The sequence below is a fragment of the Cervus canadensis genome, chromosome 9 (genome assembly GCF_019320065.1).
Source record: "Cervus canadensis isolate Bull #8, Minnesota chromosome 9, ASM1932006v1, whole genome shotgun sequence".
NCBI classification, from domain to species: domain Eukaryota; kingdom Metazoa; phylum Chordata; class Mammalia; order Artiodactyla; family Cervidae; genus Cervus; species Cervus canadensis.
In genome coordinates this window covers 73,903,668-73,930,854 of record NC_057394.1, presented here as the reverse complement: position 1 = coordinate 73,930,854, position 27,187 = coordinate 73,903,668, and the positions used below count along the sequence as shown (strand labels likewise).

Here is a 27,187-nt window from a genome sequence, read left to right as displayed (position 1 = left end):
TAATTTATGAGGTTGTCATGTGCAAAAGATTTGGTGTGATTTGATATACTTCCAGCCTCTGGTGTTGGAATGTGATTAATAAAAACCTAGAGGCATGTAATTTTTTTCCTGGTGTTTAATGTTCTAATTTCATATGTATTCAATGTGCTATTTCAGTATTTTCTAATACTAAAATCTCATTCAAGTGCAAATTTAATTGATTACCAGGAATTTTGCAGACCATAGCAATGGAACAATATAAGGAAAATATTTTAAACTATAAATTTATCTTTTGATCTGCTAGACTTTCTTCATCAGGGCAAATTAGCTAGTAAGCAAATGATTGAAATAGGAGTGTTCTATGTATTGCTTGTATATTAAAATAAAACCTAAACTAGACAGATTCTGGCACTGAAAGATTATGCTGTCAAAAAATAGCTAAAATCTTAATAAGTTTGGTTGTCTTGTTGACTGTCAGTTATCATTTTGGACTCTGTTTCCCTTCCATGAAATTATAGTGGAACAATGTTTCATCAGAGCTTAAGATCTCAGACTCCCCCATGTCTGTGATCAAAGACGTCATCCTAAATAGGTCTGATCAGGCATCGCAGAGGAGGGCAGGCTGCTTTAGCCAGAGGAAAAAAAAACATGGAGCAAAGATGACAAAGTTAATCAGTCATTTCCTTGGCAATAAATAATAAGATATGCTGAGAACTGCAAATGAGAACATCCTTAGGCTCCTCAGAGATGTGTCTGCTTAACACCTGGTTTATCCAAGCTTGTAAAGCCATCATGATATGACCTTGATGAATAAAAAGCAGCTCTGTAATAAATCTGGAATTAAATTAGTTTTGATGGTATATGCATGACTATTGTAAAGTGCAACTTGCAGTCATCAAGAAACAAGAAAAGCACTGAGAATAAAAAAAAAAAATACTAATGCAGCCACATACGGTTGTTGAGGCAGGAACTTCAAATTATCTGACTTCATTTTTTTTTTTCTGACTTCAATTTTTGAGGAGTTTACACTTAGAATAGTTGGAAAAGATTATTTGAGTCTTTAACCTAGTGGACTCGATTGTTTGTACCATATTGTCTCTAGCAGACACCTTATAATTGTTCATTGATAAGTTCATTTTAGTTGGTGTATTATTAATTAAATCTTCATACCTGAATGAAACAGATGATCTGATTATTGTTAAAATAATCTATTGAAAAATTAAAGATGTAACTTGTATGAGTGAGAGAAAGACATACATGGAATCACCTTTTAGCTCTTTTTGATGCCAGTGCATATTTTAATATAATCTCCTCTTTACCTCATGGTTTTATAAGTCTCTTAAAAGAACTAAAGTGGATTATTTAAAAGCTGACTTATAAAATACGTTTATAAAATATGTTTTAAAGTTTTCATATAAGAACATTTTCATGTCAACCAAGGCTTTAACAACTCCCCTGTTTTTATGTTGAAGCTTTAGATGGAAAGCTTTAAAGTGACTCAAGAGGAAACAAGTAGCTTCATTCATTTGAAAGCATTTATCAGGTATCTTCCACATGCCATGCATGCACAAAGTACAGGGTTCAGAGGCTGAGACAGTTTCTGCCTCCTCACAGCACTTAGTTTAGTGTAGTGATTCTCAACAGGGATGGAAGTCAGCCTGTGTTCCTGGTGTCTAAAGGGTGGAGACTAAGAATGCTGCTAAAATACCCAACCATTCACCAGACAGTTCATCAAAAGGACAACAAAATCCAGCTGAAAACATCACTAGTACCAAGGTGAAAACCCTGGTCTAGTGGAAAGAAATAAGCTGTTCTCATAGAGGGAAGTGGTGCTTCATAAAGGAGCAGAAGGAAGATGAATGACTCTGGGGCTAGTGGGTTGGAATCAGCTTCACTGAAGTAATTGCTTATGAACTGACTTGAGAGAAGGTTAGGAATTTATCAGAAGCAACTGAGTTAATGACAGGAATTTCCAAGACATGGAGGCATAAAAAAGCCTAACTTACTTCTTTGAATGGAATCAATATTTTGCACTTGGCAATAGCTCACCTGATGAAGTTATCAGAAAGTATTTTGACTTTAGGTATTTTATATTCTGAGATAAAAGAAAAAAAAGTTGAGGGCAGGAATCATATCTTTCAACCATTTCATTTAAAGCATTCACATTAATACAATTTCATGTAATTAATTGCTGCTGTTTACTTCAAGGTATCAGTTCAGTTCAGTCGCTCAGTTTTGTCTGACTCTTTGCGACCCCAATGATCCACAGCATGACAGACCTCCCTGTCCATCACCAACTCCTGGAGTCTACCTAAAACCATGTCCATTGAGTCAGTGATGCCATCCAATCATCTCATCCTCTGTTGTCCCCTTTTCCTCCTGTCCTCACTCTTTCCCAGCATCAGGGTCTTTTCAAAAGAGTCAGCTCTTCGCATCAGGTAGCCAAAGTATTGGAGTTTCAGCTACAACATCAGTCCTTCCAGTGAACACCCAGGACTGATCTCCTTTAGGATGGACTGGTTGGATCCCCTTGCAGTCCAAGGGACTCTCAAGAGTCTTCTCCAACAGCACAGTTCAAAAGCATCAATTCTTCAGCGCTCAGCTTTTCCAGTTCTCACATCCATACATGACTACTGGAATAGTCAGCCATAGCCTTGACTAGACAGACCTTTGTTGGCAAAGTAATATCTCTGCTTTTTAATGTGCTGTCTAGGTTGGTCATAACTTTCCTTCCAGGGAGTAAGTGTCTTTTAATTTCATGTCTGCAGTCACCATCTGCAGTGATTTTGGAGCCCAAGAAAATAAAGTCTGTCACTGTTTCCACTGTTCCCCATCTATTTGCCATGAAGTGATGAGACTGGATGCCTTGATCTTAGTTTTCTGAATGCTGAGTTTTAAGCCAACTTTTTCACTCTCCTCTTTCACTTTCATCAAGAGGCTTTTTAGTTCTTCACTTTCTGCCATAAGGGTGGTGTCATCTGCATTTCTGAGGTTATTGATATTTCTCCCAGCAATCTTGATTCCAGCTTGTGCCTCTTCCAGCCCAGCATTTCTCATGATGTACTCTGCATATAAGTTAAATAAGCAGGGTGACAATATATAGCCTTGACATACTCCTTTTCCTATTTGGAACCAGTCTGTTGTTCCATGTCCAGTTCTAACTGTTGCTTCTTAACCTGCATACAGATTTCTCAAGAGGTGGGTCAGGTGGTCTGGTATTCCCATCTCTTGAGGAATTTTCCACAGTTTATTGTGATCCACACAGTCAAAGGCTCTGGCGTAGTCAATAAAGCAGAAATAGATGTTTTTCTGGAACTGTCTTGCTTTTTTGATAATCCAGCTGATGTTGGCAATTTGATCTCTGGTTCCTCTGCCTTTTCTAAAACCAGCTTGAACATCTGAAAGTTCACGGTTCACGTATTGCTGAAGCTTGGTTTGGAGAATTTTGGGCATTACTTTACTAGCATGTGAGATGAGTGCAATTGTGCAGTAGTTTGAACATTCTTTGGAATTGCCTTTCTTTGGGATTAGAATGAAAACTGACCTTTTCCAGTCCTGTGGCCACTGCTGAGTTTTCCACATCTGCTGGCATATTGAGTGCAGCACTACACAGCATCAGCTTTTCGGAATTGAAATAGCTCAACTAGAATTCCATCACCTCCACTAGCTTTGTTTGTAGTGATGCTTCCTAAGGCCCACTTGACTTCACATTCCAGGATGTCTGGCTCTAGGTGAGTGTGAGTGATCACACTATCGTGGTTATCTGGGTTGTGAAGATCTTTTTTATACAGTTCTGTGTATTCTTGCCACCTCTTCTTAATATCTTCTGCTTCTGTTAGGTCCATACCATTTCTGTCCTTTATTGAGCCCATCTTTGCATGAAATGTTCTCTTGGTATCTCTAATTTTCTTGAAAAGATCTCTTGTCTTTCCCATTCTATTGTTTTCCTCTATTTCTTTGCATTGATCTCTGAGGAAGGCTTTCTTATCTTTCCTTCCTATTTCAAGGTATACATACAGCATTTTAACACATATATTCATCCTTTTCAATAACCACATTGAAGGCTGACAGTGTATGGAATAGGTCTATAAGTATGGTATTTTCAAATTCTGAAATTGTTTTTTTATGCCTGTACTGTATTTCCACCTAGTGAGTCAAAAGTCACCAAAGATAAGGAGCTGACAAAGTTATATCGATAGATCTATTGCTGAGTGGCATGGAACTGCTCATATTCTTGCCCATATTTTTAGACTAACTTTTATAAAATGTACCCCAAAATTAGATTTATAAATAATTAAAATAGAGTATGATAAATATTTTCATCAAAGTATATTCAAAATATTACACAAACTCAGTGAATAAGGCTGCCTGATTGAATAAACAAACTTTAGTTAGACTTGAAAGGATGAATGGAGAGCTTCCCAAGCCAGTAAGTAGAATGTTGGCAACATGGACAAACGGACCACACAACACAACATGAATTGTTTGGGGAACAAAAAAAGTGTGTGGGGAGATAGGGAAATGGCTGTTTGCAGCTATACTGTGAAAGAATTTGTCAGCAGAGCATAAGAAGATTTTTATTTGGGAAAATGACAGAGCATAGAAACTAAGTGTCATGCTAACTAATAAATGCTTGTTATTGTTTAGTTGCTAAGTTGGTCCAACTCTTTTACAACCATGGATTGTAGCCCACCAGGCTTTCCTGTCCATGGGATTTCCCAGGCAGGAATACTGGAGCAAGTTGCCATTTCCTTCTTCAGGGGATCTTCTGACCCAGGAATCAAACCTGCATCTCCTGCTTTGGCAGGAAGATTCTTTGCCACTGACCCACCCATGAAGGCTTTAACTAATAAATTTTAGATTGTGCAAAATCTCAATCTAAACACCATTCTTTTCCTAGACAGTGTGTTGCTGTAGATACTTTTGAAATTTTCCAAGTGCAAGAGTCTCATTGAACATTTCCCCTCTCTAAAGTTAACCTGCTGAATTTTGGCCCACTGGTCTAGTCTATCATCCACAGAGGTTTGTCAGTACAGATGAACTGACAGTCATTCACAGACTATGCATTCATTGTCATTTATAAAAACATTATTTAAAATTTCTTTGGTGTTTTGAAAAGTATATTAGACAACCTATACCAACACCCTCTCTTAACTATCCTTTTTAAAAATTAAAGAATCTATCTGCAGTGCATTCAGTTCCTGTGTCAGGACGATCCCCTGGAGAAGGGAATGGCAACCAACTCCAGCATTCTTGCCTGAAGAATTTCATGGACAGAGGAGCCTGGAGGAGGTCTCCAGTCCCTGGGGTTACAAAGAGTCAGGCACAACTGAAGCGACTAAAACTTCCATGTCTCCGAGCCAGTTGCTTATTTATCCAAAACATTTTCTACTCCCATTTCTCATATTTTTAAAGTAAAATATCCACACTGAATTTTATGTAAGGCTTAAGAAAGAAAAGACCGTGATGCTGGGAAAGATTGAAGGCTTGAGAAGGGGACAACAGAGGATGAGATGGTTGGATGGCATCACTGACTCAATGGACATGAATTTGAGTAAACTCTGGGAGTTGGTGATGGACAGGGAGGCCTGGCGTGCTGTGGTCCATGGGGTCACAAAGAGTTGGACGTGACTGAGCGACTGATCTGAAAAAAGAAACACCAAGCGTCATTCCCCAGGTTAATGTCATTCACTGCCAGAGGAAGTCTCCCCATCCTCTCAGCCCCTGTTCAAGATGTCCAGTTCATCTTTTCTTTCATTCCAAGAGTTGCAAAACTTTTCCATTCTGCCACTCATCTGCCATCTACCCCTCTAGGCTCATAGTGAAAAATTTCTTTTGTGTGTTTTCCCCTCCCTTTCATCTTCCCTTCCTTCTTTCCTGAAAATAAACATGATCATTGTAGAAAATCTAGATAATGCTCAAAAAATTTAAAGAAGGGAGGAAAAGGGCACTCAAAGACAACCATATGAAGATAGCTGCCTTTGCCATTTTGATATACTTATTTCCTGCTGACCTTTTTCTAAGCATACTTTTTAATATAGGGACCAAACACTGTGTTATTTATTCAAGAAGTCACAAAGGTGAATAATCCATTATCTCTCTTCTTTATGCTATTTAGAGGGTCCCAAACTGGCCCAAATTTTCTATATGTTTTAGCGTTTTTTCCCCACAAGTGTGCCATGTGATTTTTAATGTAATGAAATCCTATTTAAAATATTTTGAAATCAGTCTAACTTAATGATTAATCAGAATCCTACCACATAATATTCAGTCTAAAACACAGAGATTCTACATTTATCATCATGTATAAAGTATGGCTTATCAAATTTCCTTTAAAAAGCATAGAGCAGTCTTCTGTGTTCACTCCATTAAGAAGATTGTTAAGTTAGCATGCTGCACTTAAATTCAACAATATTTTCTTGCACCTTTTTAATTGCATTCTTTATGTTTAAAAATGCTGTTTATGAATATCCCCTTTGTTGGTCTGCTCTAAGAAATACTGCTTACATATGAATATTTTGAATTAGGAATAAATGAAATTCCGTTTTTGCTGTCAGAACTAAATTGTAAAAATGCACTGCTTGTCTTTGAAAATCAGTATACTCTATTAGCAGGCCTGTCAATATAAAAAGTGCATTCCATTTCCACCTCTTGCTCTAATAACCTTTTCTGTGTTACTCTGAGGCAGTTCACATAATCAGAGTATATTGTCAGCTTACTGGAGTTGGGGAAGCATGAAATGAAAATCACGTTAATATTGATCCAATTCTTTTACTTGCAAGTGTCCTTGATGTCCTTTTCCACAGAGCAATAACTGTTGATGTTAGGTAGCCATTTTCTTTTATTTCTTATAGTCTAGCAAATCGTTTACAAGCATAACTAATGTGAATAAGAACTTACCACTTAGAAGAATAATCTGTGAACATTCCATCTTAATTAATGCCCATATTGCTAATTCTGCATATTTATCCTGACACTGAAATATTTACTTTGGGCTTTTCAGAGAACAGCCTACTTGCAGATATAAGGTTTATGTCTAGTTTAAAACTACCAAAAGTCTGCACAAGTTACTCATTTCATTAGTAAAAGCACAAAGGACGCTGTACTCTAATTTTATGTGACACAAGGATATGCCAGGTGGACCATAAATGGTAGCATCAACTATTAGTTCAGGGAAGGATCACCATTTCTGAGTCAAACTCATTATAAATTTGAAGCTAGTTTCTTGGTAGTTTTATGGTGGTATATATAGTATCTATTTTGATTATAAAATATATTCTCTGTCAACAAAAATGAGTTGAAGTAAGAACCATGATTAAATCCAGTGCATTCAGACTAAAATACCCACAACTAAGGAAGGAGTCTAAACTGTCCAGATTTTTTTATCTGTATTTATTAAATGTGGTCAGTAACTTCAGATTTTTTATTTAAAGTCTGTTTGAAACAACAGATGGGAACTGTCTATTTGAATAGAAACAGTCTGTTTCACTTATGAAAGTACATGCTTTCATAAAATAATTTTGTATTGATAAAGCAAGGCTCCTGACTCAGCATCAGATATAAAGGAGAAAAAAAAAGATCCTGAGATTTCCAGTCATTCTTTCCAATAGTGCTTTTATTCAGTGTCACTTTAACAATCTTCACCATTAGGATTTTTCTGTTACAAAGGCTGTTTTTCCTTTAATCCTGTTCTGTACAGGTGAGTATTTTTTCAGTCCTTGGTCTTCAGCAGATCTTTATTTCTCTGTCATCATCACTTATGCTTCTTAAGAAAGGAAATGCTATGTTTGTACTATAAAGTCAAAGGCAGAATTTAATTTTTATCTATGGAGAGAATTATTTATTTTTTTAGTAAATGATTGTTACAGTAAAGTTTGTTCTATGTATGTATCTGCTGCTTTTATCTCACATTAAGATTGGCATAAAGTATTTTTGAGTGATAGTTTTCTCAATACAACAAAAAGCATTTCTTCATCTTTTTTGAAATGTTCAAAATTGTAAACTTCTCAGTAATAGATTAATTCATATGTATTATTGCATAAGATATTATCACCATATCTCATGTAATCAGCTGAGAGGTATATTTATCTTAAAATCTTTTCCTTTTAAAGTGGAAATTAAATAATATCATTTGGAGTTACTAAAAGCACTATTCTGTAAAGGTATTTCTTCCTCTGATTTAAACTTTAATGAGAAAAAATAACCTCTATTTTAAAATTTGCCAAAGTATCATATGTCATTAATAGTCCTAGTCCATTTTGTCAAAACACATTTTCCGAGCTAAAAATGTTGTGAAATGCTGTATAATGAAAAGAATTTCTTCCCCCAAAATGAATGCCATCTTAAACTGATTTCAAGATATTTAACATTTTCAAAATATTAGAATTTCCTGTTATTATATTTAGATAAAATTAAAATGAGATGAAATTTCCATTCTTTCCATCTTCTTCCAATGATGGAAGAAAATTATTTATTATATGGATCATCTATATAATTATGTAAAACAAATTATGATATCAACTTTATGGAGAAAGCAGTTTTTTTTCCCTTATGTAAGATACTACAAATATTTATATTCTTAAGATGCCTCTATTCAAAATAAAAAACAAATTTTAAATATATTTATACTTATATCATTTTATTTAATAATACCTTTAAGTGAATGATATGATTATTGAGGGAAAACAATTTTTAATGTAAGCTATTTACACTTTCTTCAACTTTATAAACATTTATTGGTACCTGCCTACATGCTGTCCTTGCTGTCTTCAGGAAGCATCTGGTCTAATGGAGGCATTGAAGGCTCATATTGCCTTGTAATGAATATAAACAGAGTATCACAACAGCATGGTGACAGGAAGATAATCCCAGCTGAAGGAAGGGAAACCATTATTGAATAATCAGTATCTGCTGGGTATTGTGCTCATAAAACCTAAGATGCATTTGGTAGCTTATTTGAGTTTTTTGATCCTCACATCAGACTGCATTTTTCCCCCTTTGCATAAACTTTAGGCAGCAGTGTTGTAATCAATAAAGCATTGGTTGTGTTCTTGTTCAGTTTTAAATTAAGGACTTAGTAAACTTTTTTAATACTCTTGTTAGTTTATTTTCTCAACATTTTAACAAAACATTTTAAGAGCTTATTATGGGAGATGTGATAGATGTGGGTTCGATCCCTGGGTCAGAAAGATTTCCTAGAGAAGGAAATGGCAACCCACTCCAGTATTCTTGCCTGGAGAATCCCATGGACAGAGGAGCCTGGTGGGCTACAGTCCATAGGGTCACAAAGAGTTGGACACGACTGAGTGACTAACACTGTATAAATAATATTCATGCATTTAAAAGTATTTCAGCATCCATTATCTCATTTTAACACTGCAATAATCCTGTAAGAGTTCACTCAGTAAATACTTAGTCCTCTTCCAGCAGCTTAGGAAACTGAAGTTAGGAGATTGGTCTGGATTTTTTTTTTTTTTTAGTATGTTCTTAATGGATGCTTACAGGAAAAAAGAAGGAAAGAATTGCAAATCACATAGTTCACCTTCCTCATGTATGAGGAAATTGTAAAGGACGTAAAGAGAAACGTAACTTAAGTGCTGTACTTTTTCATACTCTTTATGGGGTTCTCAAGGCAAGAATACTGAAATGGTTTGCCATCCCCTTCTCCAGTGGACCACGTTTTGTCAGAACTCTCCATCACCAGCTCAGATGGACATGAGTTTGAGCAAGCTCCGGGATTTGATGATAGATAGGGAAGCCTGGCATGCTGCAGTCCGTGGAGTCACAAAGAGTCGGACACGACTGAGCGACTGAACTGAAGTGCTGTACATATGAATTAATATACAGATTATATATTTATTTTCATGTGCTCACTCAACAAATATTTATTGATTGCCACTTTTTTGACACTTGTTGAACTGGAAATAAAAATCTAATTAAGAGTACACCTAAATGAAAAACTTAAGAAAAAATATCAAAAATAACAGTATATTGGGACTATATATAAGATACAAAATGTATGCAGTGAAGAGAGTAATCAAACTGAATCTTGAAGAACAGAGCAGGTGAGCAAATTCCATGTAAGAGAAACTCCACATGTCATACTTAAAGGTTTGAAACAGTGTGGCATGTTTGGTAACAAAAGCTTCCAGCTCTTGGGGAACACAAGGTGTGAAGAGGTCAAACTGGCAAATTAGTGAGATTAAATAAGCAGGGGGAGGATCATGAGTTACAGACCATACACTTAAATTGTGCAGATCAAGTAACATCGAGGAGAGGTTCTCACAGCGTAAATATACATAATATAGGTGGGTACATAGGTAGGTAGGTAGGTAGATAGATACATATATACATCCATGTATTATTTTTAATAAATGAAAATTAAAGACGTTTCCAAACTCAATGCAGAATAAGTAATAACTGTAATATAAAACTGGTAAGAAAGATGCTACACTAAAATTGGCTTGCTATGAGTTTATATCTTTTCTTTGTGTATTAGCAAAACAGACATGATTTATTGCTTACCTATTATTATAAATTACTTTTTTCATTATTGGTATAGATATTTTAGAGTTGACTATAGAATAATTCCTTAAACAGAAATAAACTACTGAATAGTACTTTTCTGTACACTGACTGCTTGTGTTTATCAGTAGAAAAGATATGATGGGCAAATGAAATAATTTATTTGCCTTAATTGTCCAGACTTTCCAGTTAGACATATTCTCTCAATATTATCAAGATAAGTTAATGTGTCTGATTTATTTCTGTATTTTAACTTATACTTGTTTAAGATAACAATAAAACTTTTAAATGATAATTATTATTATATTATAAAAGTAATGCTAGAGTATAGTAACAGTACTAAAACTGAAACATCTTAGTTTTCTTGTTACTTCACTTTTAATATGTATTTTGTTTCATATGGATCCTTATTAAGAAAAATATTATGAGAGAGGAGCTTTATTTAGATTCATGTAATGCCATGTACTATATTAGATAACATTTTCACAAACAGAGCTTTAAGCATATTTACATACTAAGAAATCTAATGTGTATAGGATAGTTTCCTGCATTTGTTATTTGTAATATGATATGGAAAATATTTTAAGTATAATTTTGGATTTGGCTTCTTGAACCTATAATTTGATGGGATTTTTTTTATTCTGAAACCTTTCAAATGTTATGACATTTTAATATTTTCTTGGAAAATAAGCATATATGTCTATCCTGTCCAGGTTTACACATAATTCACATTTTCGAATCTAAGGCTTTCTGGTGGTTTGTGGTACCTGCTCATTAATTTCTTGATGAATGGCTAAAGAGGCCAAGAGGTGCTCTCAGTCCAACATGTCTTCTGAAGATAGATGATCTCAGATAAATTCCCTTCCCAATCAGATTTTGATTTGTTGGGTGTTAAACCAATTCTTCCTAAGGACAGTGTTTATAAGCCTTGTAATGAGACAGCCCTTTGAGACCTTACCTCTTTTTGCCTGTAATTTTGATAAATGAAAGTCTAATTCATAAAGGATATTGTGATTGAAAAGCACCTTTGGATCTCATACACATTAATTTAGATAAATGTTTGGTGCAGTACCATAAAATTAGGAAGTTTACCGAACTGAAAACTGATAATACTTCAACAGGGAAGATAAGTTCTGGTGTGTTGGCATGAATTCATTTACTACATATCTTTTAAACACACAGTTGTTTTGCTGCTTTAAAACTAGAGAGGGTAACATTGAAAGCTTAATGTACATTTGAGAGCTCACATTCCTTTAACTGCAATTTGTTTATTGGTAGAGTTTAATTTTAATAACACAAGAGTAATGTAAAGCCTTTTTTTTTAAGACAAAGCAGAATACAGACGGTTGTGATATGAGCAAAAACTTATTTTATCAAGCTGACTCATGCATGCATAAAGGAGGTTATTGACTATTTCTTGTTAAGAACCAAGTTCCCTTTTGTGTTAATACATAAGATTCTTCAATTATCTCTCAAACTGAAGTCAGTTCACCAAGAATATCTGAGACATCCTGGGATTTTCAGGTTAAGAGATATCCAGAGGTAACTATTATTTATTCAGTATTTGTAAGGACTTGCTCTGCCCTAGGGAGTGTGCTGAGAACTGGGCATACCAAGACAGAAGGATGTTTCTCGTCATCAAGGAAGGAGCTTCCAGGCTCTGTAGAGATAACAAGCACACAACCAATTATAACACATGTAACTACTGTAGTAGCAGGATTCATGAGATATGATGGATGTATAGGGAAGGAGCACACAGACCTACCTAAAGAATTCAGAGAGGGGAACTCGGGATGTGTAGACTTGAACTTCAGTTCAGCAAGTGTTTGTGGCACATGTGCTTAGTACCAGGCACTGATGCTGCAAAATGAAGCTACAGCCCAGAGGAGAAGACATACTCATAATGGCGAACAGCCACTCAGTGTGGTTGAGTTCTATGTAGACTGCGAAAGTTTGCGTTATTTAGGAAAGGCACCCAAAAGAGGTGAGTTTTGCAGGCCAAGTAGGAATTAGCCAAACAAAGGAGGAAAGAGAGAACATACCTTATTGAGGGAATGCTTTTAACATAGATAAAGAGATCCGAGAAAGCATGACATATTCTGGAAGCTGTAAATGGTTCAGTATTGCTCATGGGAGAGTAAGAAAAAGTAAAACAAAACTGGTAATGAGAGGATAAAAGGCCTTAATCAGTCATCCTAAGGAGCTTAGATTTTATCTTCGGGTGTAAGCCTTGCATTGAGTGTTGTTGATTGGAGGAGTTAATAAACAGTATTAAGCAGGAAAATATTTTCAAGTTATTAGTGTTGAAATAAAATAATACTCTGACAAAAATATGAAGGATACTGTGAATAAGGGGGCTCTCAAGGCCTTCTAAACCAAAATGACGATGGCTTGAATTACAGCTGAGACCATCACCTTACAGGGTGAATCATGTATCTGTGGCTTAAAGAAGTATGTTGATCAAAATAGGAGGAGGTGAAGGAACAAGAGATAATTCGTTCATTTAGGGAAATGTGGAATTAGGAATATCTAGCTGAAGATGTCTAGTAGACATATGGCCATAAAGGCCTCAGGAGAGAGTTCTTGGTTGTTAATCTTTGGATTTGCCTCTTTGTTCCAAAAGGTGCAAGCTTCGAATTTCTCAAATTAAGATACTAAGCAAGCAACAAACTGCATATAGATAGCTGCCCCCAGAAGATCACTGTTGGGCTGGCTTTATATCACCAAGACTCCAAAGGAAATAAAGATAAGGTTCTGGAGCATTCAGTAATCAGTCCTCAATCTTTTATTCCAGAAATGAGAATCATCTGTGGGCCGATGAAAGACTACACATATAAGCCATTTAAGTCTCCTCACCTTCCAGGCAGCATTGATCTCTAATAGTACTGCTTGTTTTCTTAAGTGTTTATTGAAAGATATATTTAACAATCCATTACTTTATACTGTTAAGCTGTATTTAAACTGGGCTCTCTAATGCTATTATGCAGTAAAAGCTAGGATGACAGAGTATACCTCTCAGCCAGTGACACAGTGCTACTGTGACATGACTGTGTACCTCGATGTGTATTTTTTACTCCTCTGTGGGCTACCTCTGAGTCAATCTGTTAATGTTTTAGCAAACAGAATTGGCTCTGAATCACTAACAAAAAAGAATTGTGAATGCTGCAAAGAAAGAAGCTAACACTTTGGTTTACAATGCAAGTTTTACCATGGCTAGATGCTTAACCAAGAAATGGTTGAGCAAATATCAGTAGACAGGAAAGACTTGGAAATCCCTATACTGGGCCTAGGAAAATTAACCAAGAGTATTCCTTGTTCACTGGATTTTTGGCCAAAGGCATGACAAGATTTGGAAAGTAATTACGTGTGTACACAAAACCACAGCATCCCCTGAAACTATGATACAAAAATACTATATAGCAATGATTTATTATGCCTCCATTTCAGAAGTGGACTTCCCTGGTAGTTCAGCTGATAAAGAATCCACTGGCAGTGCAGGAGACCCTGGTTCGATTCCTGAGTTAGGAAGATCCCCTGGAGAAGGGGTAGGCTACCCACTCCAGTATTCTTGGGCTTCCCTGGTGACTCAGGCGGTAATGAATCTGCCTGCAATGTGGGAGACCTGGGTTTAATCCCTGGGTTGGGAAGATCCCCTGGAGAAGGGAAAGGTTACACACTCCAGTGTTCTTGCCTGGAGAATTCCATGGACAGAGGAGCCTAGCAGGCTACAGTCCATGGTATTGCAAGGAGTCGGACACAACTGAGTGACTTTCACTTTCATTTCAGGAATATATGCAGCATACCAAATGAAATGTGAAGATACTTTTCTAGTTAATGCTGCTCTTTGAACCCTATACCCTAATACTAAAGCTGGAACACAGTAAATTAAACCATATTCCTCTATGTTGAATTCCAACTTCAGGTGACATGAAATATAGATACTTCTTAGCTATATATATATATAATTTACTTGTAGCTCAGATAATTTCACATTCATTATCACCTGCCAAAGCAGATGTCTAAATGTAAATATTGAAATATTTGTTAAGGAGTCAAATCCATGAGACACTTAAATGCATTGTAATTTCTAACATTCACATGGATTAACATGTTAATGCTAGGTCAACTAATTTTTCTCAGTTTTTTTTTTATTATTATTATTTTTACAATATTGTAGTAGTTTTTGCCATACATTGATATGAATCAGCCATGGATTTACATGTGTTCCCCATCCTGAACCCCCTCCCACCTCCCTCCCCATCCCATCCCTCTGGGTCTTCCCAGTGCACCAGCCCTGAGCACTTGTCTCATGCATCCAACCTGGGCTGGTGATCTGTTTCACACTTGATAATATACATGTTGCAATGCTATTCTCTCAGATCATCCCACCCTCTCCTTCTCCCACAGAGTCCAAAAGTCTGTTCTATACATCTATAACTCTTTTTCTGTCTTGCATATAGGGTTATCGTTACCATCTTTCTAAATTCCATATATATGCATTAGTATACTGTATTGGTGTTTTTCTTTCTGGCTTACTTCACTCTGTATAGTGGGCTCCAGTTTCACCCACCTCATTAGAACTGATTCAACTGTATTCTTTTTAATCGCTGAGTAGTATTCCATTGTGTATATGTACCACAGCTTTCTTATCCATTCGTCTGCTGATGGGCATCTAGGTTGCTTCCATGTCCTGGCTGTTACAAACAGTGCTGTGATGAACATTGGGGTACACGTGTCTTTCAGTTCTGGTTTCCTCGGTGTGTACGCCCAGGAGTGGGATTGCTGGGTCATATGGCAGTTCTATTTCCAGTTTTTTAAGGAATCTCCACACTGTTCTCCATAGTGGCTGTACTAGTTTGCACTCCCACCAACAGTGTAAGTGGGTTCCCTTTTCTCCACACCCTCTCCAGCATTTATGGCTTGTAGACTTTTGTGTCTTTCAGTTACTTTTTGTGCGTTTGAATTTTGGCTGTTTGTACTACTTGCATTGTTGTTTAGTCGCTAAGTTTTGCCTGACTCTTTTGCGACCCTATGAACTGTAGCCTGCCAGGCTCCTCTGCCCATGGGGTTTTCCAGGCAAGAGTATTGGAGTGGGTTGCCATTCTCTTCTGCAGGGGATCTTCCCGACTCAGGGATACTGAACCCGCATCTCTTGCATTGACAGGCAGATTCTTTACCCTTGAGCCACCAGGGAAGCCCTTGTACTACTTTATATATATCAAAATAAGGATATCACAGCTAATTCAGTTCAGCCTAGTTGCTCAGTCGTGTCTGACTCTGAGGCTTCCCTGTCCATCACCAGCTCCTGCAGCTTGCTCAGACTCATGTCCAGTGAGTCAGTGATGCCATCCAACCATCTCATCCACTGTCATCCCCTTCTCATTGCTAAGGAAATAGCTGTTTTGAAGTATTTATGTTTTACACCTACATCTTTCCTTACCCTTTCTGTGGCTTTTCAGTAACAGCTGTTTCTCCCTTCAGATGTGAATGCTTTCTTGTTTTCTTCATATTTATCTACTTTTGTGAATGATCTGATCAGTTGATTATCTGATTCACACTAAAGTGTAATTATGTAAAAAGTGTGTAACTTTTATGGATCAGAAAACCTAGTTTATGGTGAAGTATAGATTTTTTTTGTAGAAAGTACAGTGATCTTAGAATGCAAAGTTCTAGGTTCCCCAACCATGCATGTAGCTTTCTCTGCCTGTTTCCTCACCTGTAACATTACACCCCTTGCTTTCTCACAGAGTTATTTAGACTAAACAGAATACAAAATGTACATTTTTTTTCTATAGTTGAAAGTAATATGTAAATGCAGTATATATCTATAAGAAAGTAATAGCTTTTTCTTTAACACTCACTGAAAGTAAAACAATCACAGTGACCTAAATTACTATATTTTGGTTGTGATTAGGGACTGAAGAAGACATGGTAAAGTCAAAGAAAACATTCAGAAGTCAAGCGATAGTGAATCAGAATGCAGAGACAGAGCTTATGCTGGAAGGAGATGACGATGCGGTCAGTCTACTCCAAGAGAAAGAAATCGACAATCTCGCAGGTAAACTGTTATTTTTTTATTTGTTGTAAGTAATAAGTGCACACGATGTTACTAGTCAATCTCCTGGTGAATAAGTTTGTGCCAGTGGTTGGAACAGTGCTCAATCATCTTAATGTTAATAATCTATCTCATTTCTAATATTGAAAAGAGGAAACTACACATCAGGCTAATGATAAATGAATAGCATCTACTCTCTGTGTAATGAAGAGCAACTTTTAATATAGAAAAAATAATGGAGAGCACAAATTGTTCTCACTAACTGCCTAAATAATTGGGGGTGAGGGTGGCAAGGGGAACACGATGGTAATTTAACCTATGACTAACATGCTAACAGCTATGAAAAATAGTCACTTCAACCAGGTGACTGTGGAATTAGCCATTTCCTCCCTGCTATCACTCTTGGGAATTCCTTCCCCATTACTGTTTTCTCTCTGTTCCCACAGCACTAATCCCCATTACTACAAAACATTCACTGCCTGCCCACTCTCAGTTTTCACTCTGTTCTGGCGCTCGTCTAAGGCCAATTCAGAGCAGCAGATCAATGGCCCGATGGGTTACAGATGTCTTAGTGTTGGCCCATAACCATTTTAGGGTTATAAACCACTTTTGAGAATCCGATGAAAGTAGATTGTTTCAAGATACCCATACAGTCCTGTACAGAGAGCTCACTGACCCCTGGAAAGCAGTCTGTGGAATCATATCCTAGATCTCAGACTAAAAATTCCTGCTTTAGAGTCTCAAAAGGGGCTGAGTCTTACCTTTATTCTGCATTTTCACCCCATACAACTTCAGAGTGGTGGATGGCAATAGAGAAGTGGACTTATAATCATCCTTCTGTTTACAAAATAGTGCTCCTTTTTCTAGAAGTGTGCCAAAAATTACCTGGTATGTTTTAGGAACATCTCCAACCATATTTCTGCCAGTTAGAAATCTCTCATTTTACCAAAGAGAAGTTATTGTTGATTGTAAACTGGAGACAGCACATTATTGTCCCTCTCCTAGAAAATGTTTAATAAGGCTATTCTAATACCAGCTCCTGGATGTCCCTATGTTATTAGCAATTCTGTATCATGAAAATGATTTGTCCTGTTCAAAACTAATCTTAAGTCTATGAACCAATGTTTGCCTCAGATTCCTAAGTAAATGTTCAAGTTTTGGTTCTGTTTTTGTATTTTTGAAAAATACCTGAGAGATTTTTATCTGAGGCCATTTGGCAATTTAAGCAAATGAAGTCATTATTTCTTTTTGCCACAAATTGTTTTTTTTTTGTTTTTTCGGTCTTACTCTTGAACCTAATGAACTGGAGAATATTCACAAACATGATTCCCGACCTATTTAGATAATGTGTTGTCTTTCCTCATTCCCATATCCTCACAGATATGTTCAGTAATTATACAGTCATTTAGTTTAGCATCTCTGGACTTTAGTTTCCACTAAAGGTAATTAGTTAATACAAATTTGGCTACTGCCTTGAAGTTTATTATGATAAGATCTGCCCAGTAATACCAGAGACAAAATCTGATAAAGGTTAGTAACTCCTTTGTATTTCTCTCTTTTAATAGTAGACAGTAATTATTAATATTAATTTATGCTTATAAGCAAAATTCTCAAAATAACCTTAAGTTAAAATACTTGAAGAACAAAGAAAGTAGACTTGAAGTAAATTGTTTAACAATCCAATTATATGGCCCTTGACCAATTCACTCTCTCAGTACTCCTCCCACTTCTGTCTTTTAAACAAATTTTTCTTTGAGCAAATTTGCTCCTTTCCCTTTCCACCTGGTCCCAACTCATAGTCTCTGTAGAATCCTTGTGTCTGAAAAACCTTGCAAAGTGTCGTAAAACACTGATCTTCTACCAGATCTTCAGTGTTCATGTTTAAATCAGCAGTGCACAGATGTGACCCTGATCTCTGAATGCGGTAGAAAAGAAGTAGGGTATAGATGTTTTGTGAAGCGAGAAGTAAGGGTCACAGAAGGCAGCTGTATAAATTGTAGGTGTCTCATAGATTCATTTTGTAGATACTAAAGCCTGTTTACTAATCTGGACTGCTGTGATAGTGACAATGTTACAGGAAAATAATTTGGAAAGTTAGTTACAAACCGTATTTTTAGGTTAAAAAAATCAGCTGTTAGTAAGTTTTAAATAATTTGTTGTTCTAACAAATTCTGGTCTAAATAATTGTTATCTCTGTCTCAGAAATTAAAATTTGTTAATTAATAATGCCTTTCTTAGGGTCAGTTTGTGTTTATAGGAAAAAAAAAAGAGTAAGAATAGCTAGCATATCTTGCTAGAAACCAGTCAGTGTTCAAAGAGCTTCATGTGTAATAACCTATATTACCTGAATTTTACAAATCAGGATATAGAGGCCAAGACAAATTTAAGTAGCTTGCATAAGGTTAAGAAGTATATAAATAATATACTTCCTTAGAAATTCATAGTATATGGCATGAACTAAAATGAACCAAGTAGTGTATTTAAATAAATATGTATATATATTTAAAGACTCTTCTAAAATGATGTAGAACAAGATCCTTGGTATATAACTCAAATTTTACGGACTCCCAGTATACAGTACTTAAAAGTTTATGAATAAGCCTGGTAATTAATTTTACCTTTATATATGGGTTCCCCCAAATCATCTTGTAAGTTAAAATCTGACAGAGCATTTTTGGCACAGTTATATTTAAATATTGACCCTTTCTCATGTTTTCTCCATTTTCTTTTAGTTTTAATAAAGATAAAATGTCAACAAAGGTCGACAGTTTTAAATGTCATACAATTTTCTGTTTCACTTTTAGTTCCCTTTCTTCCCAAGCTGTTCATCTCAAGAGGCAAGTTAAATAAATGTGTGTGATTATGAATTGCTCAAATTATTATGTATTTTGCAAATGACTAATATGATTATAATATAGAACTATGTCAGTCAATTCAGTAATTATTACAACACCACCTAACTTAATTTATTTAAATTGCTGTTTTATTTGTAGTGATTGACCAATGTGAATTAGTACCTAAGATATCCTATGTAACTAAAATTTTCAATTTACTAATTATATTTTTACTTAAAACATTGAAATTATTTTAATTCAACTGATTTTAGTATAAAATCTCATTTATTTTAATCTGAAATTTAATTTGGCAAGTTATTTCTTCAAACTTGTTGAGTAAGATTTAAAATTAACTCAAACTTATGTGAATTGACAAGTGAATGATTTAATTGATTGAAAGACTTTTCTCCCACTGATAAAATGTATTTCATTTCTTTTAGAGTAGTAATTCTGTCACATATTTGGAAACAATAGAAATATTTTACATAATAGAATTATAATGCATACGGAGTCCTTTATTGCTTCCAAATGTTAGTAATTTTGCTAATTTAGGGAATTCTGAGTTAATGATGATGGTCCTTTATGCTTTATCAGTTCTGTAAGTGATAGAAAAATGTTTTGTGTGTATGTAAGCTATTATTGGAGAAGGCAATGGCACCCCACTCCAGTACTCTTGCCTGGAAAATCCTATGGACAGAGGAACCTGGTAGGCTGCAGTCCATGAGGTCGCTAAGAGTCGGACACAACTGAGCGACTTCACTTTCACTTTTCACTTTCATGCATTGGAGAAGGAAATGGCAACCCACTCCAGTGTTCTTGCCTGGAGAATCCCAGGGATGGGGGAGCCTGGTGGGCTGCCATCTATGGGGTCGCACAGAGTTGGACACAACTGAAGTGACTTAGCAGCAAGCTATTATTACCAACAGTCCACCCATATACTTAATGTCAAATAACTGAAAAGATTTTCTACAAGCCCACACCACCAATGTTCAGACTTCTCTTTTCACCCAAAATGTCCTTGATACATCTCTACAGTACACCATCCTTTATCTCCTGCTATCAAAATCTACCCTTTTAAATACCTACTTAAATACAATACTTTATGAAATACTCACTAGCCAATCTTAGCTTCCCATAATAGTTTTTGGCAGCAACTTTTCTGTTGCCATACAATTGACTCATTTAAAGTGCACAATGGTTTTAATGATTTTTGTATATTTACAGTTATGTAACCATCACCACCATTTAACAACATTTCATCACCCCAAGAAGAAATCTTATACTCTTTTAGCTATTCCTCCCAAAATTCTCATCTTCCCTCCACATCACTAGAGGACCATTAAACTGCTTTCTGTCTCCATACATTTGCTTATTCTGCACATTTCATATCAATGGAATCATATAATATGGAGTCTTTTGTGACTAGTTTCTTTTAGTTAACATAATGTATTCAAGGCTCATCCATGTTGTAACGTGTGTGTCTTTTTTTACTGTGAATAATATTCCATTGTTGGACTGTATCACATTTTGTTTATCCATCCTTTGTTGTTTATCAAATGTTTATGGACATTTGGTTTGTTTTCATCTTTTGGCTATTATAACAATGCTGCTGTGAATATTCATTTACAACATTTTCTGCAAACATATGCTTTTATTTCTCTTGGGTATATACCTAGGCATGAAATTGCTTGGTCAAAGAATTATTTTTAACTTTTTGAGGAACTACTAGACTGCTTTCCAGAGAAGGCAGTGGCAAACTACTCCAGTACTCTTGCCTGGAAAATCCCATGGACAGAGGAGCCTGGTGGGCTGCAGTCCATGGGGTCGCTAGGAGTCGGACACGACTGAAGCGACTTAGCAGCAGCAGCAGCAGACTGCTTTCCAAAGTGGCCGCATTATTTTACATTCCTGTCAGCAGTATGCAAGGGTCCAACTTCTCCACATTTTTCCCAGTGCTGGTTATTATCTATCTTTTTATTATAGATAACCCATAAAATTTTGATTATGTTATTCTCAAGACACTTTATTACTGAGGCCTTGTTTTGCAGATGCTTTTTTATATGTTTTGTCCCTCCTTTTAGATGGTAACACTAGCAACTATATCCCTTATACCTTTGAACCATGAGGAAATCGTCTAAAAAAATTACTTGCCCTTAAAATGTTCCCCTGAAAAAGTTCATTATAGGTAAACTGGAGAGCTGAGATAATTACTAGATAATTTATACCAAAATCCAGAGACAAAATAAAACTTCTTTTAAGCTATTGAAATTAAGTGTTTGGGGCTTGAATTATTAGATCATATGTTCATACTGATTCAGTCATTCAAATAATCACTTGACTTTTCCAGAGTAAGAACACCTACAGTTAAGCTAATCTTGGTTCCATCCCAATTTCCAGGAATTATGTCACTTTAACTAAATGTTTCTTGAGGTTCCCATTTTTAATATCAAGATACCACTGTGAACTCTTAATCAAAAAATTGTTTTTCTCTACCACATGGAAAACATGTCCTGTAACCAATGGACTATAATGTTGCTTTGAATATTTTGAAAGGAGTAATTATAATCAGTACGGGGAACTAGCATTAGGAGGAAGAAGTCTTAGAATGTAAGGGGTTGGATTTTTCTGTGGGGGAAGGTTTTCAAAGTGGTAAGGTGGTAGATTTACGTTCCTTTACACACAGGTGCACACATATACGCACACAGTTTCTAACCAAAGTCAAGAATCTGAAATTTATAAGAAATACATTATGTGAATTTAAGAATGAGAAAAAATACAGATACAATTAGGAGGCCTAAGAGAAATAGAATGTAGTCAACGGGAGGTTCTCCTACATGACAGTCACCTTCCTCACATGACTCACCTTTAATGTTCATAACAGTTCCCAGTGCAATTTCACTGATGTTTATTGGGCAGTAGTTGTTCAGACTGCTTTTCTCATTGTTAACTGGTAAAATTGTTTGCATTTCTTTCAGTCTTTGTTCTACCAATTCAAAATGAAACCAATTATCAAATAATGTGAGTGGGGGAGGAAACTTGCTTAGAGTTTTTTAAAATTATGAAATTTTCAGGTATCCAGCATTATAATTCAACATCTGTGTACTTATAAAGTACTCACCTTCACAATTTTAATTATCTTCCATCACTATACAGTTGACTCCCTACACCAATTTTTTAGAAATTTTTTTTTAAGTTTGACCATTCCTACCTCCCTAAATCTACTTAACTGCATTTCATGTACTCCTTTACTTACTTATTAACACCTTTTGAGCACTTAGTGACTATGTAGAACTCTGGGGTTCAGAAACTGATAGGAAAAAAAGTCATCAGGAAAATTAGTTCTGCTTCCACTCTTCAGTAAATCAAATAACCAGGAAATTATGGTATAGAGTATGTCTACCCTAGTAAGTGAAAGTAGACAATTAAGATGATCAGAGAGATAATTAGGCCTTTAAATGTTCTAACTTGGAATGTTCAGCACCCAGAGACAAAGTTGTTTATATAGCAAGTGAAGGTTACCTAAAAACTGAGCTAAGACAGGAAGGTAAAGCAAAACATAGGGCAAACAAGAAGGAAGAACTCAAGATTCTAGACAATTATAATAATAAAATGAAAGGAACAACAGAAGTCTAAAACCTAAGACTTTTTCAAGGAAATGTGTTATTTAAACAAGGAAAAAAGAGTATGAGCTGAAATCACAGGGAAAAAAATATTGTAATTGTTTAATGGAATAAGAGAATAAGTACTGTATATGAAAACAAAGTCAGTGTTTCACAGATGGAGATAAACTCTGACTCAGATCTTGTCTGCTTGAGTTAGGCCTAACTATTCCACACAACTCAAATAGAATTAATGAAGATTCTTTTCCTGATAGAACTAATATTTTTTTTTTTAATCCCTGGCATTTATAATTAAGTAGTTTTAATTACAAAGTCTAACTAGACTGGAGTCATCCTGATATTTGTATTTAGAGGAAAATAGTTCTTAAACATGCTAGATTCTATGAAAAGCATTATTTTTTGCTCAGGATTTTTTCCTTAATTTTTAAACCCATGTGTATTTTGAGGGAAATTTAATCCATATGTCCCCTACTCAGTCACACTTAACTCATCAAAATGTTGTTTAGTAAAAGCTATTTGATGTTGAAAAAGCCTTATGAGTCTTTGTCTTTTTTCTCTCTTTGAATTAGAAAGTTGCTTTGCAGTCATAAATAGTATACCCAAAGGGTTCGTGTTCAGTTTCAAACACAGAATTCACAAAGATCTTAGAGACAGTGTTAACACATGCTCATTTCTTACCAAAGCTAAAATATTTAAACTTCTAGGTTAACTTCTAAATTCAGTTGAAAAGTTATGAAAATCAGTGAAAGCTTCACCTTGAATATCTATACTTCTTAGCCTATCTTCACTATTTTTAGTGTCTCCAAGGCCATTTTAGAGTCTGCAAACATTTTACATTTTAGAGTCTGTATCTGCCAAAGTGTATGTCTCCTCCAACCATGGATTCTGTAGTCTATAAAAAACACTTTTAAGGTACTTTTAACTGTAATGACATCCCACCAATCAAATTCTGTAAATTTAAAATATAAAAGGGCATAATTCAACTATGTTTATTACAAATAAACCATGATTCTGATCATATAATTTTCTTGCATCTTTTTTTTTTTTTAATTTTAAGAATAAGCATTTCTTTGTTATGCTGCAGATCTTTCAAGACCACAGCGATGAGGTCTCTTTCTTTCTAATAAAGCATTTTAGTTGAGACCTATTTTTATTTTTTACTATTTTCACTGTTATGGAGAGTATCCCAAAAAGTAATCTCTTTCAAATTTATAGTTAAACTATAAACTATAGTTAAACTATACCACCAACATGCAAAATAGGGGCAGCCTGCAACTCAACTCAGGTACCAGTCAACCATCTCTCTCCTAGGAAGCTAATGTTTCATATGCCATGTTTTTTTAAAAAAAGTATACGAATGAGTGCATTTTATTCACTTTTTGAAAATGTATGGGTTACTTCGTTTGTCACACTTGGAGAAAAAAAGTGTGAGATAACAAAACTGTTTTCTCAACGTCAGACTGTGGGTTTTAGTTAACTGAAGAAGAGGAAGGGGTGAGGTTTCATTATGGTATCACTGCCTCATTCCAGAGTGTTCTGTGCTCCCTCTGAAAGAATTTGGTACTAATTCACAATTAGGTGAAAAACTGATTTTGCTCCCACATTTAGAGCAGTGCCATACGAAAGGAAAAATAAGTCTTTCTGCATACTGAAAATATTTTATTTATTTAATTATTTTGCTTCAGTGACTTAGTGTTTCGGAGCCAGAGTCACAGCCTGCAGAAGGATCTCCAACATAAATAGTCAGCACTAAGAATAAGTTTTTACATGGAAATCCATTTATACGTAGTTATTCCAGTAGAATCTGCTCCATCGGTTCAGTCATTAGTCCAATAAAATATAAATCTAGAACTTTTTATCAGCAAAAAAGAAGAGAAAGTCAGAATTTGCTGGCTAAATATTGTTAAATATCTTCTTTCCAGACAAAATATTTAGGCAGTTTTATTGATCAAAAGAGGACCAATAGTAACGTTTTATGTGTTTTTTTGTTGAAAAGTTCTGTTGAATTTTCCCTTCATTTTTAGCAGATGAAGCAGCTAAATATGTTCAATTTGTATCTAAAATAGGAACCTTAAGAACCAAATATCAGGAAAACGTTCTTAAAAAGTATGGCTGCGTCCCTTCACTTTTCACCTGAAACTATCATGACGTTGTTAATCAGCTATACCCCAGAACAAAATAAGAAGTGTAAAAAAATAAAATCTTTCTCTCTCTCTCTGTCTCACACACACACATACTCACACACACAAATAAATCTTGCATCTAAGATTGGATTGTGTGGATAAGTCTGTATTCACCAGGCAGTTTTCAGGGTGTGGGGAGAGGATGAACTAGTTAAGTAGTAAAGAGTAAGTGTAGATGGGCAAATGATGCTGGGAGACAGAATTTGCATTTATTGAGAGAAAACAGTCCTACAGGCTGAAAACTTCACAACTCTATGAATTAGCTATTACAGTTCATTCTAAGATGTATAAACTTAGGGTCAGACTTTGGGGTGTTTATTTATGATCATGTAACAAATAAATGGGCCAAGAAGTGAACCCATTCTTCTGTCACCAAAAGCCCTTGTTCATCTACTACATCACTGTTTTCTTTTTTTAATCGAAGTTATAACCTATTATGGGTTAGCAAATCAACTACTTAACTATTACCAGTGTTATTTATAAATGAAATAAAAGAGAAAAGAGTCAAATAGAAAATGTCAAAATTCATCACACACAATAAAGATAAGAGCTGGAAGGACCTATTTGAGTCCTTATTCTCTGTTGTGGAGATCCTAACTTGACTCAGGTTGGATGTAGTTATCCAAGCAAAACAAATATAAAATATTCAACATATACTGTGTGCAAGACTTTATGGTGGGTATTTGGGGTAAAAAGACACATGATTACAGTTCCTGTTTTCAAAGAGTTTACGGTGTAGTGGGAGAACAGGTAATGGAAATTGAAAAAAGAAAAGTCCTAGATATACAAAGAAAGCCATGATAACACAAAACAGGGCCCTTGACCACCATGTATATTCTGGAAAGCCTTCCTAGAATGGATGTTTCCTGTTTTGAATCTGGAATCATAAGTAAAAATTTGGAGTTGTTACAGACATGTAAACACCATATGCTAAAGTATCACCTTCTCTGTGAAACTCCCCTCGTTCTGTTATTCAGGTCAGAGTATGAGGCAGAGATCTCTGAGGCTGAGATTGACAGGGTTACTGGTGGTGCATTTTGTGCCATGAGGACCCTGTATTTTACCCTAAGGACTACAATGAGACAATAATGATTTTTAAGCATGGCAATGGAAAGAACTAATTAATTTTTTTAAAAAATTACTCAGGCCACTGTGCTGATTATGATTTTAGGATGTCTAGACTTGAGGTAAGAGGCAGTTGTTGCCCACATCAGAGGTAATGAAAGCTTGAACTAAATTGATGGTAGAATAAAAAGAAGGGGGCAGCTTCGAACAACACTGAGGAGGTCAGATGTGAGGGACCATGATAATTAATCAGTTGTGAGGAGTAGGAATGAGGGGAATCTGGCCTGGGAGAAGAAATTATCCAGAAGCTATTAAATATGTTTGGGAATGTAAAGATGCAGGGCTTTAGGGGAGAGAGGAATGAAGATGACTGGTCATCCTGCTCTGCTGGATATCTGAGTTTTTCTAATATATATGAAGGTTTGAAATTTGAGAGCCAAGTTGGCCATGGAGTTCATAATTTAAACCTCTGAAATCACCCAAGGAAAGTAAGAATATATAAAGAGAAGAGCAGCAACCAAAAGTCAGATCCCCTGTGGAACAATAAGGTTTAATTGGCCAACAAAGGACAGTGTCTCAGGGATACCAAGAAGGAGGTCAGGCAGAAAGAGAACAGGAGAGAATACAGGCACACCTGGGAGATAGCGTAGGTTCCGTTGCACAAAGCAAGTATTGGAGTAGATGAAGTCACGTGATTTTTTGTTTTCCTAGTGCATAGAAGTTATGTTTAATGTGCAATAGCATTGTGTCTAAAAAAGTGAAAATATCTTAATTTTAAAATATTATATTGTTTAAAAATGTCAACCATCATCTGAGCCTTTAGCTAGTCAGAATCTTTTTGCTGGTGGAGGGTCTTGCCTCTCTGTGATGGCTGCTGACTGATCGAGGTGGTGGTTGCTGAAGCAGGAGTGTCTGTGGCAATTTCTT

The 27,187-nt window shown here is 35.6% G+C and overlaps 1 protein-coding gene across 10 annotated transcripts in view; it reads left to right on the top strand.

Annotated features, from left to right (window-relative positions):
- NBEA (neurobeachin) overlaps positions 1-27,187 on the top strand; it is a 644,508-nt gene that overhangs the window by 399,909 nt on the left and 217,412 nt on the right. For all 10 annotated transcript variants that reach the window (XM_043477413.1, XM_043477415.1, XM_043477416.1 and 7 more), the window contains one exon: positions 16,418-16,561. In XM_043477413.1, coding sequence (XP_043333348.1) covers positions 16,418-16,561 — 144 coding nt within the window. The remainder of the gene's footprint in view (positions 1-16,417; positions 16,562-27,187) is intronic.